The sequence below is a fragment of the Rattus norvegicus genome, chromosome 2 (genome assembly GCF_036323735.1).
Source record: "Rattus norvegicus strain BN/NHsdMcwi chromosome 2, GRCr8, whole genome shotgun sequence".
Lineage (NCBI taxonomy): Eukaryota > Metazoa > Chordata > Mammalia > Rodentia > Muridae > Rattus > Rattus norvegicus.
Window position 1 is genome coordinate 28,691,054 of NC_086020.1, and position 15,482 is coordinate 28,706,535.

The window sequence follows — 15,482 nt, forward strand, 5'->3', positions numbered from 1 at the left end:
GGAAGAGTCGACATTGGCACTATAAGATTGCTGGTAGTTGACGGTACTGTTTTCCAAGCAAGCATTTTCAGAAGACAGGACAACGTGCTGTATCTGGGGCTGTGGTTCACACACAGGGTGATTTGCTGTAACTGCAGTGATTCACATACCTGTATTTTGACCACGTTTCCTACTTGTTTATATAAGAATGCTTTCCGAGCTTCAAACTCCTCCCTCAGGATGGGTCCTGAGTTTGTGGCTTCAAAGCGGAGAAGCAAGTCTTCTGAAGCAGACCACAGGTTCTCACGGATGTAATCTGAGGTGACCTTCTCCACGATGTCCTGGCAAGAGATACATCTTAAGGTTATGCTCCTTTCACACATCGGGTGAAAGGAACATAGAGAAACAGCTTCTGGAAATGATGGCTTTTAGGAAATGAAAGGGATAGTTCTTTTCCGATTTGGTTTATAGACAGATTTAACGAGAGCCGAGGGGGCTGAGCTGTCTGTTCCTAAAGCTATCCTGAAGATGGCTGTGCTTCTCTGTGGCAGAGATGGCCGTTCCAGCACTTCCTGGGATAAGTTGATTTTACCTGAAATGGTTTCACATTAACCGTTACGTGAAGTGGGGTGGGGTGTGGGTGGGGGAGGAAAGACATAAGACACATCGACAACTAAGAAATTAATTATTAGTCAAAAGTGGTTTTGATAAGAAAAACTTGAAGGTTGACTTCTTAGCCTAAGCTAGCATCTCGGATGAGCTGCAAGTGTTTCTTCCTCTTGTTCTCTGTGCTTTGGCTGTGCTGGGACACGGAACCCGTTTTATTTAGCAAGTCACTACACTCACCTCCAGTTCCAGAAGACTACTCCTACACACGCTATTCAACTTGATTAGTCTCTCCCATCGCTTCCATGGGGAAGAACAGACAGACCAGCCACCACACGTCTCATTATACAGTACAGTTTGCCACCAAACGCCATCCTCCTACCTCAATTTCTTCTCCTGTGAGCCATGATTCCTTACACAAGCACGATTCAGGTGGGATCCAAGAGCCTTCTTTGGAATCTGTGTTGTAATAGTAGTTATATTTCTGCTGCACGTCGAGCTTGACCCATGGACCTTCAGTGGGCTCTAAAGAAGAAGGGTTTGTTAATGTCTAGAGAGGAAGAGAGCTCTTACGCTTCTCTGTCAAGAATCTTAGAAAGGGACGGGGAGTGAGAGGAGATAACTAGTATTGGTAAATCAAGTTTGGTAGACCAGATGGAGGTTCTAGTACATACAATAATCTAGCAAACCCATTTTTAACTAAGTGTTCAGCTGGTCTCTGCTACTGTCCCTAGAAATGACATAGTAAAATGGAACGAATTTTGAGGATTCAATGGCAGCTCCTTACTAGCCCACCCCCAAGTGGGGGAAAGAGAAAAATCAAATACCGACTCTGTTCTCCAATTCTTTCGTAGGGATAGCTTGAGTCAAAAATGGCCAACGAAATTTAAAAGCGAGTGTGTAATGCATGTTACCTGTAGATGCTGACACCCTCACAAGCAAATGGAGGAGACCAATGAAAAGAATAGTATTTGTTAATAAAGTCATCCAGAATGTTCTCTGATGAGAACTGGTTTACAAGGACCATGGCCCACATTTAAGGTCGAGATGAGTCATTTCTGGGGACAAATTTATTCAAATTACAAAATAGAAGCTGGGCAGCAACGTGAAAGCCAATGTAAGTGGAGAAGAAGACAGCTCCAGATTTGACTCAGGATGCTCTCTATAACCACACAAGAAGAGAAAAAATTGCCAAAAGAACATGGCCTGGGTAGGTAGGGACAGGCTACAAAAGTCTGGCAGTCATGGCTTACAAGGGTGGGAAAGAATTCTTCTTCCTCATGAATCTATAGGCCCCGTGTTACAGTATATTTAGAAATCCTTATTTTTGTTAATTAGCCTTTAGTTCTGACCCAAAGTAGAGACCCAAGACCTATCCTAACCATTGAAAGGTTCTGACTAAACTACGCCAACTTCTGCTAAGGGACCACCAGCCTCACCATCTTCCCAGGTAAGTCAAAGTTTGAGTGACAGTCTTCATAAAATGTTTCAATACATGCAAGAAATTGAACAGAATAACTGAGTCACATAAATATGTGTTCATTCTTTCTGGTTTTTAAATACTCAAATACTCAATTTTCAGTGTCCAAAAAAGGTGGTACACCAACAGCTATTGGTCTTTTTTTTTTTCTCTCTAAGATTTATTTATTTATTTTATGTATGTGAGTACACTGTAGCTCTCTTCAGACACACCTGAAGAGGGCACCAGATCCCATTACAGATGGTTGTGAGCCACCATGTGGTTGCTGGGAATTGAACTCAGGACCTCTGGAAGAAGAGTCGGTGCTCTTAACCACTGAGTTATCTCTTAAGCCCAGGTCTTTTGTTTTAATTAAATATTTGTGTGTGTGTGTGTGTGTGTGTGTGTGTGTGTGTGTGTGTGTGTGTACATATGTATACCATGGCATATGCATGGAAATCAGAGGACAACTCTTTGGAGTTCATTTTCTCCTCCTACCATGGGTTCTAGGCATAGCATTTAGGTCATCATTTAGGTCATCACGTGAACTTGTATCACTGAGTCATCTTGTCAGGCCCCACTGTCTCTCTCCATCTCCTTTACTAAACATACTCTTTTCATGGTCATCCATGTTATAGCATGTGTCTTTTTTATCCCTTTGGTGGCTGCTAATATTGTAGTATATGAATCTGTCACATTTTACTTACCTACTCCTGGGTCATATCTCCCACTTGACATTGTTTACTTACATATCACTTGTCTCAAGATGGTTAAATGACGGCAATTATTAGTATAAGGACCTGCTTATATATTCTCAGTTCTACGATGTGCCATCTATGCATTACTGCGGAGGTAACTGCAGCTTTAGAAAAGAATCTAAAAATAGTTTCTTTGCCATAGATGCTAAACATTTGAGAAATATTGATGTGAAAGCAGTAACTATCTCAAAATTGAAGAAATTGCAATGCCATGGAAACCAGCATATTTGAAGCGACATGTTTGTGCTAAGTCATGGGGGATGCTCACCGCCGTCAGTCTTCGACTCTTTCGCCTTCATAAGGGTATCAAAGTACTTGTTGGCACATTCTGGGAGTATGTTATGAACATTACTAGAAGAAGACTTGAGTACAGTCAAGATATCATCTGATTGTTTTCTATCCAAACACTCGTTGACACCAACAACCAGTGTAACCCCTGGATAATGGGAAGAACAAAGTTTCAGTTAGTCATTACTTTGTACTTATATAAGGAATATAAATACACAATTCGACCTTCTAGGAATGCATTGTTATTTGCTACTAAACAATTTCTCTTTCTGACAGTCTGACCATATACACCTGGCCAATCACTAATTCACCTATCAGTTTGGGTTCTGAAAAGGAGGTTCTCCGGGAGCATGTTACAGCTCTAACTTTCTCTGCTTAGGCTTGTGCAGGTATGAGGGCTAACTGGGTGGGGCTTGCTGTGATGTAATCTATTGAGCGTGCATGGCAGGGAAACCTTGATTGAGAAATTGTCAAGTTCAGACTACTCTGTGGGCATCTCTGGGGACACTGTCTCGATTATTGATGTCGGAGGACACGGCATAGTCCTGGACTATGTTTGAAGTCTAACTAAACAACTAGAGAGCAAGCCAGCAAGCAGAGCTCCTCTATGGTTTTACCTTCTGCCCCGACTTCTGTCAATGATGAACTGTGCCTTAGATATAACAGCCAAATAAAGCCTTCCCTCCCTCAAGTTGCTTTCGGTCAGAATAAAACTAGAACTGAACACATGGTTGTCATCAAATGATGTTTTTACATGCCTAATATTATGCGTAATACTATACACAGATACAGTTGAAGGAATAAGAAACGTGTGTTGACTCTGGCCACTTGGAGTCAGAGCCCTGTGAGCCCAGGGATGCTCACAGACAGTATCAGGGAACTTCTCCAGCAAACACCACTGATGACTGAATGACAGGCACCCACAGCAGCGAGTCTCTGCTCTTGGGCTGAGCGAGGTTAACAGTGGTGAACCTCATCCGTCACCTCCTCTTTCCTAGAAACGCTCTTCAGGATGACGAGCTGACCCTTGAGAAGTCTGTGGTCTCAGGGAAGGAGGAGGCACAAGCGAGTGACAGAGACTTCCTGCATGAACTACATGGGACGGGTGGATTGAACTAACATGCCACGCTGATTTTCCTTGTAAGGTGTATGATATAAGCTCGGAAATACAGAAATGTCTCCTGCAATTGAATATGGATGGGCAAAGAGCTGGCACACAGGTGGATTTCCAGTACCAGCTGGAACTGTTTCCTGTGAAGATCTAAAACCCTTCTCTCAAAAATCCCAACCAACAGGTGAGGCCCCATGGCTCCTCCCTTTCCTCATAGTCTGTGGTACACAGAAGGTGCTTAATGCTTGTTGAGTTGTACCAAGCAAACTAAGTGATACTTTGGAGCACAATACTGGGTTTATTTGCTTTAGCACTACACGTCCCCCAAGACCTCAAGTTTTCAGTGTCACTTCCTGCTCAAATCTGCATGTGAGTGTGACTGGCAAACTGTGGAGTTTGGGGCTTCTGCTAGAAAGAATCATGGACTTTAGAGTTGTGTCTATGAGAAGGACAGGGAGGTTCCAGTGTCTGTCCCAGGGGTCCCCAGGGAGGACATCAGCTCAGTTCCAATGCCCAGGGATGCGTAATATTGATTCTGATGACTTTAGTGCTTACTCTGGGTTTGTGGTTGAGTCAGAGATAGTAAAAGATGTCAAATAACCAACCTTCCAAAAGTCAAATACGTTTCTGTTGGAAAATGTTAAAATCTCCTATAAACCTCTTAGGAGACACAAACGAACAAACAAACAAACCAGCAAAAACAAACAAACAAACAAATAACAAAAAAATCCCAGAGCTTGCTTCACATCTTCAGCCACCCACACACCAGTGGGCTCTCTTTAAGCTATTCACTCATTGGAAGATTAAACACCTAACACTGCAACCATTGGTTCTTTAATGTGTAAAGCATGGGCTGACATACGATACACAAACAAGTATACAGGTCTGTGGTATTATAATGTCTGGATGAGGAAAGGTTAGGGGGAAATTATTTACTCCTTGGGGTACAGTGATTAGGGGGGGAAGGTAGAGAAATACTGCTCTAAAAACTCAAATGTTGGGGGTAGATAATCCAGTGAAAACAAACATATAGGCCCTTAGTCCCTCTCCATTCTCAATCTGGCCCGTGGTGACATATATGGGTCAATGCCCTTTGTTACATAAACAATCTAGGTTTATTCAGACCTACAGCGAGAACCTACTTGGTTTTCATGCAAAGGAGGAAGGCTGTTTTTAAAGTAAGACAATTCCCATCGAAATCAGGATGTTCTCATCTTAATGTCTGACCAGAGATAGTTTTAACTGTAAAAGACAAAATCCTATTTTATTGTTACATATTGCAGGAGGGATCCCAACTCTTGTGGCATGGGACAGGACTCAGGGAGCACAGAAGAGGTCTGATGGACAGAGTAGAGTAACAAAACCATATGAGCTGAGAGACTTCTAATATTCATAATGTCACGGGACCAGGAGTCTCCATGTGAAAACCAGACCCAACATTTACAGGCAAGGAAACAAAAGTAAAGGAAAGTGTAAGTAAAACAAGGAATAAAATAACTTTTAGGTTGTCTGGGTCTCTAAGAAGGGGACATTGTAGGCCAAGTGTCTACATTACAATCTCATTTCTTTCAAATGCCTTCATAGACCATGGCTATCTTTAGTGTATATGCAAGTCAAATAAAACTGTCTCACATCCATCTTGAACGTATTTTTTCCCCTTAAGCATCAGAGTCTTAGGAGCGACTTCAAAGTTCCTAATTAACCCATTTTTCTTCTAAGCTAAGGACAGAAAGTCCAGATGTTCCTTACAGATCTTCCGCATCTGGAGAGGAAGACTGAGCTGTCCCCACCTCACTCTGTGACCTGATGGGATGGCACAGAGTCTAATCATGCCAGGGAATGATGGGTGGTTAACTTACACTTTTGGGAGTCTCATTCAACTTTGTGTTAGGGAGACTGTTACTATATCAACTTAGAAGCCATCAGAGTCTTCTTTGGTAAGAGAGGTATAAAACACAATACAAAATTTGATCCTTTGAAATAGTGTAGGGATCCTGTTTCTGGCATCTCAGACTGGGGCAAGCAACCATGGGTATATCAGGCAGGCTCACTGGATCCCCTGGGAGGGCGAACCCCACCATTCACCTGGCTTTCAAAGGCTCTTGCTCTGGGGCAGAAATGGTAACATTTTGGATCTGCTGGGATTGGGATTCATTCAGGATCAGCATCACTGAAAAAAATCTGCTAATGCCCCCCCCCCCCGCCCCCTAATCGCCAGGCAGCAGCCTATGGGTCTTCTGGGAATCAGGTTAACAATACTATTTTCTGGCAGTGATGTGATACCCTGGGCCTGTCCTTCATTCAAACAGGCTGTGGGTTTGTCAACAGTATGGGGCTTTGGGGACCGGAACTGTTTTCATGATTCAAAGTTGGAATTTACTCTTACACTTTTTAACATATATTTATTTAAGTGTGCGAGTGTGTGTGTGTGTGTGTGTGTGTGTGTGTGTGTGCGTGTGCGTGTGTGTGCTCCCACGCACGCATGAGTACCCATGTACATGGAGAAGAGAGGACAATGTGGGTTCCAGGAATGAAGCCAGGTTATCACACTTGGCAGTAAGTACCTTTAGCCACCAAACCACCTCATTGGCTCCCTCCCTTTTTATATAACCTAGAACTCTCCCATCGATATGACTCAAGAGAGAATTTCATAGCTACCAGTCAGCTTCATGGATTAAAAAGATCACGAACAAGCTGGCCAACTCCATCAGCCTCTGATGGAGACTATTTCAGAGTCAGCCAGCATGAAACCACCCCCATTTGCCCTTGGTGATTAAGAGCTGACATCCATCCCTGTGAGAGTCTGACCTTGCACTGACCTTGCATTTTCCATCCCTCCTTCCCCCTCCCTGCGTGCCTTCTGGTCTGATTCTTAGAAAAACTTCTACTAACCAGTGGAAAACATAAAAAAAAATGAGTAGACATTTACTGTGAGCAAAGAGTTTTCTATGGATCAATTGAGGGGGAAAGGGATTCAATTTAAACGTAAGAGTTCAGTCTGCGAAACATTTTTGCTGTCTGAATTTTGTCCCGCAGCACTGTCAACAGGTGGCAATAACAACCTGGTGACTGGGACCAGCACAACCAGCTAGTGACATGTTGGTTTAGATAAGCATCCGAGACTGAAAATGGAAACATTCAGATCGCTCCAGAAATTCGTGTGAATGACTTCAGGTGCGTACCCACATTTAAAAAAAAAAAAGCAAGGCAGGTTTGACAAGCAAAAGATGGTGAGGACTTACATTGCTTTGCTCTGTTCTTGTCCACGTTGGCCTCATTGATGGCTTGCTGTATTTCATCCAGCCAGAGAACTTTAGAAACATTCTTAGGATCCTGGAACAGGGGCATAGAACCAGACAATGAATCCTGAAGGGACAGAATCAACACCGCTCCTCGATAGCCATTTTATTATCGCCTCCTACTTCTTATTCAGCAAGTACTAGGTAGCTCTGGTGACAGGCAGGCCTCAAATCCTCATACAGATCATCCCCCCGTTCAGTGGGTCTCAACCTGCGGGTCATGACCCCCATTGGGGTTGTATATGCATATTGGATATCCCACGTAGCATGTATTTACATGATGATTTGTAACAGTAGCAAAATTACAGTTATGAAGTAGCAGTGAAATGATCTTAAGGTTGGGGGTCACTGCAACACAAGGTCTTAAAGGGTTGCAGCATTAGGAAGGGTGAGAAACACTGCCCTTCATAGTCAGCGGTGCCCCTGTCCCGTGCAGCCTCACTGCTCCCAATTTGGTCTGTACCAGAGTTGATCACCGTAGTTGAGCAGTGAGAACCCCTGCTCATTTCAAACTGGATGATGCCTCACTACATCCCTCCTCTGTTTAACCTTAGAAACACAAGTTCTCTTCTCAGGACCATGGATCTAGGACCAGCGATGGGGACCTTGCCTGGCTCTCTAACTTCTCACTCCTGTTCTAGAACCTCCTTTAGGCCATAGTGCTCTGCCCTAGCTGGCTCCTGTCATTCTCACAGCCCATAACTCAAATGCCACCTCTGTTAAAAAACCATCCATGGCTATGTGGTTAAGCATTCAGGAACTGAGGTTGGCAAACTAAGTGCCAAGCTGCCCCAGTATGTCAGGGTATGCTTTAAATTTGAGGGAAACAGTGATACCCAATGTTTGTCAGACACCCAGACAAAACAGAAAGAAAGGTACGGTAACTGGTCTGAGGAAGCTAAGGATTTCTTGGAGAGGCCAGAAACAATCAGATCATACTCTGTTCACGGTGATATTAGCTATGGCACATGGTTGAGAAGAAGCGAGAAGGGTGTAGAGGTTTGAACAGGTTTGGTTCCCATAGACTCATATGTTTGAATGCATGGCCCTCAGGGAATGGCACTATTAGGAGGCATGGCCTTGTTGGAGTGGGTGTGGCCTTGTTGGAGTGGGTGTGGCCTTGTTGGAGTGGGTGTGGCCTTGTTGGAGTGGGTGTGGCCTTGTTGGAGGAAGTGTGTCACTACGGTGGTGGGCTTTAAGGTCTCCTATGCTCAAGTTCAGCCTATCTGGAATAAGTCTCCTCCTGGCTGCCTTCAAATCAAAATGTAGAACTCTAGGCTCCTCCAGCAACCATGTCTGCCTGTACTCTGCCATGCTTTCTGCCATGACGATGATGGACTGAACCTCTGAAACTGTAAGCCAACCCCAATTAAATGTTTTTCTTTACAAGAGTTGCCTGGGTTATGGAGTCTCTTCACAGCAATGGAACCATAGCTAAGGATTAATATGTAGGAGAAAAAAAACTAAGTAGTTAACAATGGCTTAAAAAAGAGTCGACAGAAGCAGTGAAAATGCACAGACACTAAATTCATTTTAGTGTCTTACATTTGGGTGAATTCTGAAGATTTTGCCACAAGCACAGTGATGGCAGACATTAAATGGGACTTCAAGTCAGTTTTACGAGCAGACATTAAATATGTTCAGGAAAGATTTAGAATTCTGCTTTTTTAAAGATTTACTTTATTTCTAATATGTGTACATGTGTCTGTCTGTCTGTCTGTGCACATAGGTGCAATTGCCCTTTGGATCCAGAGAGGGCGTCTGATCCTAGAGCTGGTTACAGGCATTTGTGAGTTCCCTGACATGAATGCTGGGAACTGAACAGGTCTTCGGTAAGAGCAGTGTGCACTCTCAGCCTCTGAGCCATGTCTCTAGCCTCTGAAATTCCATTTTCAAATTACGAGTGTTCATTTACATGGAGGGATAAGTGTTGTGCTCTGTAGGACTGTGAAAGGTTCCCTGATTCCTGGTTGAGATAGGTCAGACCCTAAAAGGGAAGGCAGGAGCATTCCCAGTCCCCCAAGAGATCAGGCCCCTCATGTAGCTACAGACCACCCCCCGTGACCCCCTGTAGAGAGGTTTGAAACAGATCAGTCACATAGGGCAGTGCCCCAAGCCCCTCCTCCACAGGTGAGGATGTGACCACAGGTCACGTAGGCTCAAGACAGATCAGTCACATAGAAGCAGGACCACACCCCCGAATATGCAGATGAGGTCTTCCCAGGCTCTCAGGCCAAACCAATAGGAAGTACCTGCAGTCAGACCCTGACCCGTCCTGAAACTGTATTTAAGAATGTGGTACATCTACACAATGGAATATTACTCAGCTATCAAAAACAACGACTTTATGAAATTCATAGGCAAATGGAGGCAACTGGAAAATATCATCCTGTGTGAGGTAACCCAATCACAGAAAAACACACATGGTATGCACTCACTGATAAGTGGCTATTAGCCCAAATGCTTGAATTACCCTAGATGCACAGAACACACGAAACTCAAGACGGATGATTAACATGTGAATGCTTCACTCCTTCTTTAAAAGGGGAACAAGAATACCCTTGGCAGGGAATAGGGAGGTAAAGATTAAAACAGAGGCAGAAGGAACACCCATTCAGAGCCTGCCCCACATGTGGCCCATACATATACAGCCATCCAATTAGACAAGATGGATGAAGCAAAGAAGTGCAGACTGACAGGAGCAGGATGTAGATCGCTCCTGAGAGACACAGCCAGAATACAGCAAATACAGAGGCGAATGCCAGCAGCAAACCACTGAACTGAGAACAGGACCCCCGTTGAAGGAATCAGAGAAAGGACTGGAATTGCTTGAAGGGGCTCGAGACCCCATATGAACAACAATGCCAAGCAACCAGAGCTTCCAGGGACTAAGCCACTACCCAAAGACTATACATGGACTGACCCTGGACTCTGACCTCATAGGTAGCAATGAATAGCCTAGTAAGAGCACCAGTGGAAGGGGAAGCCCTTGGTCCTGCCAAGACTGAACCCCCAGTGAACATGATTGTTGGGGGGAGGGCGGTAATGGGGGAGGATGGGGAGGGGGATACCCATATAGAAGGGGAGGGGGAGGGGTTAGGGGGATGTTGGCCGGGAAACTGGGAAAGGGAGTAACAATCGAAATGTAAATAAGAAATACTCAAGTTAATAAAGAAAAAAAAAAAGAATCCTATCTGGAAGGATTAAAGGTGTGCAGGAATTATTCCATCGTCTGAGAGCTTCTGTTATAAGAGCTGTAACACTGTCACTTGGGGAAGAGATCTGCTCTCCTGAAATCGCAGCCAGAAGCTCCCCTGTACCCCTCTCACCAGCTAGTCAGTCCTCTGCTGGCCCAGCCAGAAACGAGGGGGGTGGGCACGACACGATGAACAGCACCAGATGGCAGAGGCCTCGAAAACTGTTTCCCTCCCTGTCTGAGTTCTCTCCTCTTCTGAATCTGCGCACCTAGCCAGACCAGAGATCTCTGTGGAAAGCCCCTGGCGTGGAAAGCCCCACAGTGTTCTACAGCTGGAACCAAGATGCCCAGGGGAAGCTGTGGAGAGAACTCGGCTGCAAGTCCAAGGTCCTGAGTTTGAATCCCTGGGACCCATTAGAATAAATAAGGAAGGAAGGAAGGAAGGCAGGCAAGCCAGGATTGGTAGTATGCCATTCTAATTCCAACACTGGAGAGGTAGAGACAGGAGGATCCCTGGGACTTGCTGGCAAGTTCCAGACCAATGAGAGACCCTGCCTCAAAAAAAACAGGGCAGACAGCATCTGAGGACAACCCAAGTTGTCCAGGGGCCTCCATATACATTTGCATGCTGAACCCATACACCTATTCCCATCACGCACCCGTCTTCCACATCCGTTCCCACATACATAAATACACACATATATGCATATACCCATGCATAGCTGTAGTACGCAGAAAGGATCAACTCTGGCCCTGGAATCCTTTGGGGTAACTTCATCACTAAGGGCTCAGGAAATGTAAGGGTCTGGAAGGAGAATAGACCAGCTTCCCTCGGGAGCCATGCGAGGTTGTGTGCATGGTGAGGTTTCATAAACCAGATGCATGTTGTTTCCTCTGGTGTTATTGGTTGCGGGGGGCACACATAGCACTATAAAAAATTCATGAGGCCTGTTTCCTGAGTCATCTCCTGCTACTGCTGCCACGTGGGAGCCATTCGAGGGCAGCTCGGTAATTGCTTAGGAAATGAAATTTCGGAAGAGCTTCAGCAGAACCAGGGGAAGAGTATGAGGCTTGAAGAAGAGGGGATAGGAAGGCAGAATTTGAAACAATTATTTACTCTGTGTGTGTGTGTGTGTGTGTGTGTGTGTGTGTGTGTGTGTGTGTGTGTGGTGTATATGTGTGTGTGTGTGGTGTGTGTGGTGTGTGTATGTGTGTGTGGTGTGTATGTGTGTGTGTGTGGTGTGTATGTGTATGTGTGGGATGTGTGTATGTGTGTGTGGTGTGTATGTGTGTGTGTGTGTGGTGTGTGTGGGGTGTGTGTATGTGTGTGTGTGTGTGTGTGTGTGTGCGCGCGTAACCCAGGTCACCAGGCCCACACTCCCCATACTCCCCAGGAATCTAGCACTGCACAAGTTCCTCCCATCTCAGCAGACAGACCACACACACTGTTGCCTGGGTGAGAAAATGGCGGCTGTCCCATACTGAAGATTAAAGCATTAGTCTCAGAAGCCAAACAAAAGCCCGGACTTTGCAAAACCAAACAAATTTAAATCAACAGTTTTGAGACCCTGTTGTACTAAAAGAAAGCCAAACACAAGACCAAAAGTAGAAAAAAAAATGTTCGTATGTGAAACAAAATCCCCTTTCAGTCACTCACCGGAAGACTGGAGATGGTGAGGCAAGGGCTGGGCCTCCACCCGACTCCACAGTGCCCGGGTGAGCAGTGCATGACACCAGCAACCGGGCCACATGCAAATCATACCACAACTTCCTGAACCTGAGTGATGACAAGAAATAACCCCCTCCTCCACCCCCCGCAAATTTCCTGGGTTTACTGTTTCTATAATATCAGAACATTCTTAGTTTACGGTACCATAGAGTATGCAGTTGAAGTGTTAAATTTGACCTCTGGATATGACATGGTTTGACTAAATTGAATAAAGATGAGAAAATTAATACAGATCTCTATCATTCCCTAGTTGCCCCTTGATCTCGTTTTAGGTCTCGTGAAGTTTGAATTTTCTGATCTCTTCCCTGCATTTTAGAGGTCAAACTGCCTGTCTTGGAATTTAAAATATATGAGGGCAAATGTATTATAACAAAGTTTTCTTTTTCTTATACTTTGTTAGATGTACTTAAAACAAGCGAACTGTACATTCTGATGGTTAAGACATAAATGTGATATATATGCTTACATATCACATTATATATTGTTTATCATATTACATATCACATGCTTTTATATGCTGCTATATATGCTTAAATATAAACACACACACACACACACACACACACGCACACACGCATGCACACACGCATGTGTGCATGCGCGCTTATTATAACCAAGCATCTGTAGACACCTTAGGCATCTCAGATCAGTAGCTTGGTTTGGAACGGTCCAGTTCCCCGAAGGGAGCTTATTCATGCCATCCCTGGTTTTGGTAGCAAATGAATGAAAAAAAGAAAAAGGGAAGGAGACAAGACTGTTCCTAGGGAGAGCATAGACTCAGAGATATCTGGGAGAGGCCAGAGTATATGTGACCATACTAAGCTATGCCATGTGGGGAGAGGGGTAGGGGTGGGGAGAGGGGAGAGGGGAGAGGAGAGAGAGGGGAACCAGGAGAAGAAGCCAGGCCTAAAGATACAAAAAGAGAAGGTGATCAAAATGGTTGGATGGTTCTAGGGCTGAGCTGCCTGGCCCCCTGAACTGGAGAAGTTTAGCATAGGGGGCTGAGTATGCCAGCCAGGAGGATACCTATAATAGGCAGGGGCTGAGGGATGCTGGTCAGTGTCCACTTTGATATGTTAAATGGGCACCTCAGCCATTTGTCCCCGGTTTGAAACCTAACACTTAACACGAATGAACTGTACTATATGATGGTTAAGATATGATTTGTATGTGCATATAGACATACACATGTATATGCTTATTATAGACCTGTTCATCAAGATTCATGGAAAAGCAGGCTGGCTATGGTGGTATACATCTTTAATCCTAGCAGAGGTAGGTTGACCTCTGGGAGTTCCAGGCCAGCCAGGTCACAGAAAAACCTGGTCTCATAACAAAACAAACCAGAAGAAAAAAAAAAAGTCCATGGAATAAAACAAGTTCTTGTTCTTCATTATTTTATTTTGATTTTAATTTAGTTCAATTCAAATAGACCTTTGTTTTGGTGTGAGTCTATCCTGTTATCTGACCTTACAGAGTTGTTAAATGGCCTAGGATACACTGATCTAGGGCAAATGAACCTTCTTCCCGGAAACAACAAAACTAAGTTCCTGACAGGCTCTAAGGGCTGTTGGGGCAATGGAAGGTAGGTAGAGACTTTTCTTTTTCTTTCTCCCTCTGAGACAGGATCTCGCTGAGGTCCAAGGTTAGGCTAGAACTCACGATATGGCCAAGGCTGGCTTTTGGCTCCTTACAGTCCTTGCTACGGCCCATCTGTCAAGTGTGGGGGTCATAAATATGCGCGATTGTACTCGGGTGAATAGAGGAATTTAGAAATGATCCAGACCGGATACAATCTTAACATCTCAAATGTTTGCCAGTACTGAGGATGTAACTGCGTCGGTGGAGTTCTTGCCTATCCTGTGTGAGGCCCTGGGTTCAGTCTCCAGCACCACAGATCCTAGCAACCCAGAGGCAAGAGGCGGCAGCCTGGGAGTTAAGTCAATTTTCAGCTATATCTTGAGTTCGAGGCAAGCCAGACTATATGAAACTGTCTCAAAGAACAAAAATAACATAAAATACAAAATGGAGGAGGGGGCGTATTTGCTTTTCATGATTAATTTAGTTTTTAACTATGCGGTCAGTTTAGGAGCTAAAAATTGAAACAATAAAATAAAGCCCAGTTTCACTTTGATCTTTGAAAAAGAAATTCCATATTCCGATCACACTGTCCCCTGTCCTCAACTTCTAGATCCTTCCCTGCCTCCCCAATGTCATACTCTTTCTATCTATATTTAAACTAGTAATAAAAACAAGCAAAAGTAAGAAACACACAAAATCCCACAAAAGCACAACAAAATGGAAACCCAAATCTACACACACACAAAAAAAACCCCAATAAGACAGTAAAGAAAAAAAAATGCTCAAACAAAGCAATATGAGACAAAAAGTCTACAAAAATCCCACTGAATTCCTTTTGTGTTAGTCAACCACTCCGGGGCCTACCCTGACATGTGGTTGATGAACCTAGTGAGATTCCTCTTGAGGAAACCACTCCTTCCTTTGCCGGTGGGTATCAATTGCAGAACTTTCTCTGTTAGTGGTGGGAGCACTGGTCCCCTTTCCTCTCTCAGCTCTGGGATGGTCCTTGGCTTGAACTATGCAGGGCTTGTGCGTGCTGCCTTCTCTGTGAGTTCCTATGAGCACCAGTCCTGTTTCATCCGCAAGACACTATTTCCTTGGAACCATCCGTCCCCTTTGGCTCCTAACAATCCTTTTGCCTTTTCTTCCATGTAGATCCTTGAGCCTTGAGGGGAAGAGTCAGATGAAGTCATTCCATGTAGGACTGAGCGCTCCGATGTCCCTCAGTCTCCACACATTGTGGATCTCTGTGTGCGTTCCCGTTTCCTGTAAGATGAGGCTTTTCTGACCCCAGCAGAGAGAGGCACAGATACAGAAGTGTAATGTCCGACCACTCATGTGTTAAATAGAAGGGACCAGACTGGAGCTAGGTTTTTGAAACGGGGGAAAAGAACGGAGCTGTGGAACCAATTCAAAGCTAATTGCCACTCAGCATATCAGCTCTCGGCTATGTTTGGCAAGGGACTCTGCAGTCTT

The 15,482-nt window shown here is 44.5% G+C and overlaps 1 protein-coding gene across 5 annotated transcripts in view; it reads right to left on the minus strand.

The window, feature by feature from the left end:
* Iqgap2 (IQ motif containing GTPase activating protein 2) overlaps window positions 1-15,482 on the minus strand; it is a 275,092-nt gene that overhangs the window by 61,496 nt on the left and 198,114 nt on the right. For all 5 annotated transcript variants that reach the window (NM_001427125.1, XM_063281081.1, XM_008760685.4 and 2 more), the window contains 4 exons: window positions 7,444-7,534; window positions 3,071-3,238; window positions 968-1,110; window positions 150-320 (listed from right to left, as the gene is read on the minus strand). In NM_001427125.1, the coding sequence (NP_001414054.1) occupies window positions 150-320; window positions 968-1,110; window positions 3,071-3,238; window positions 7,444-7,534 (573 nt within the window). The remainder of the gene's footprint in view (window positions 1-149; window positions 321-967; window positions 1,111-3,070; window positions 3,239-7,443; window positions 7,535-15,482) is intronic.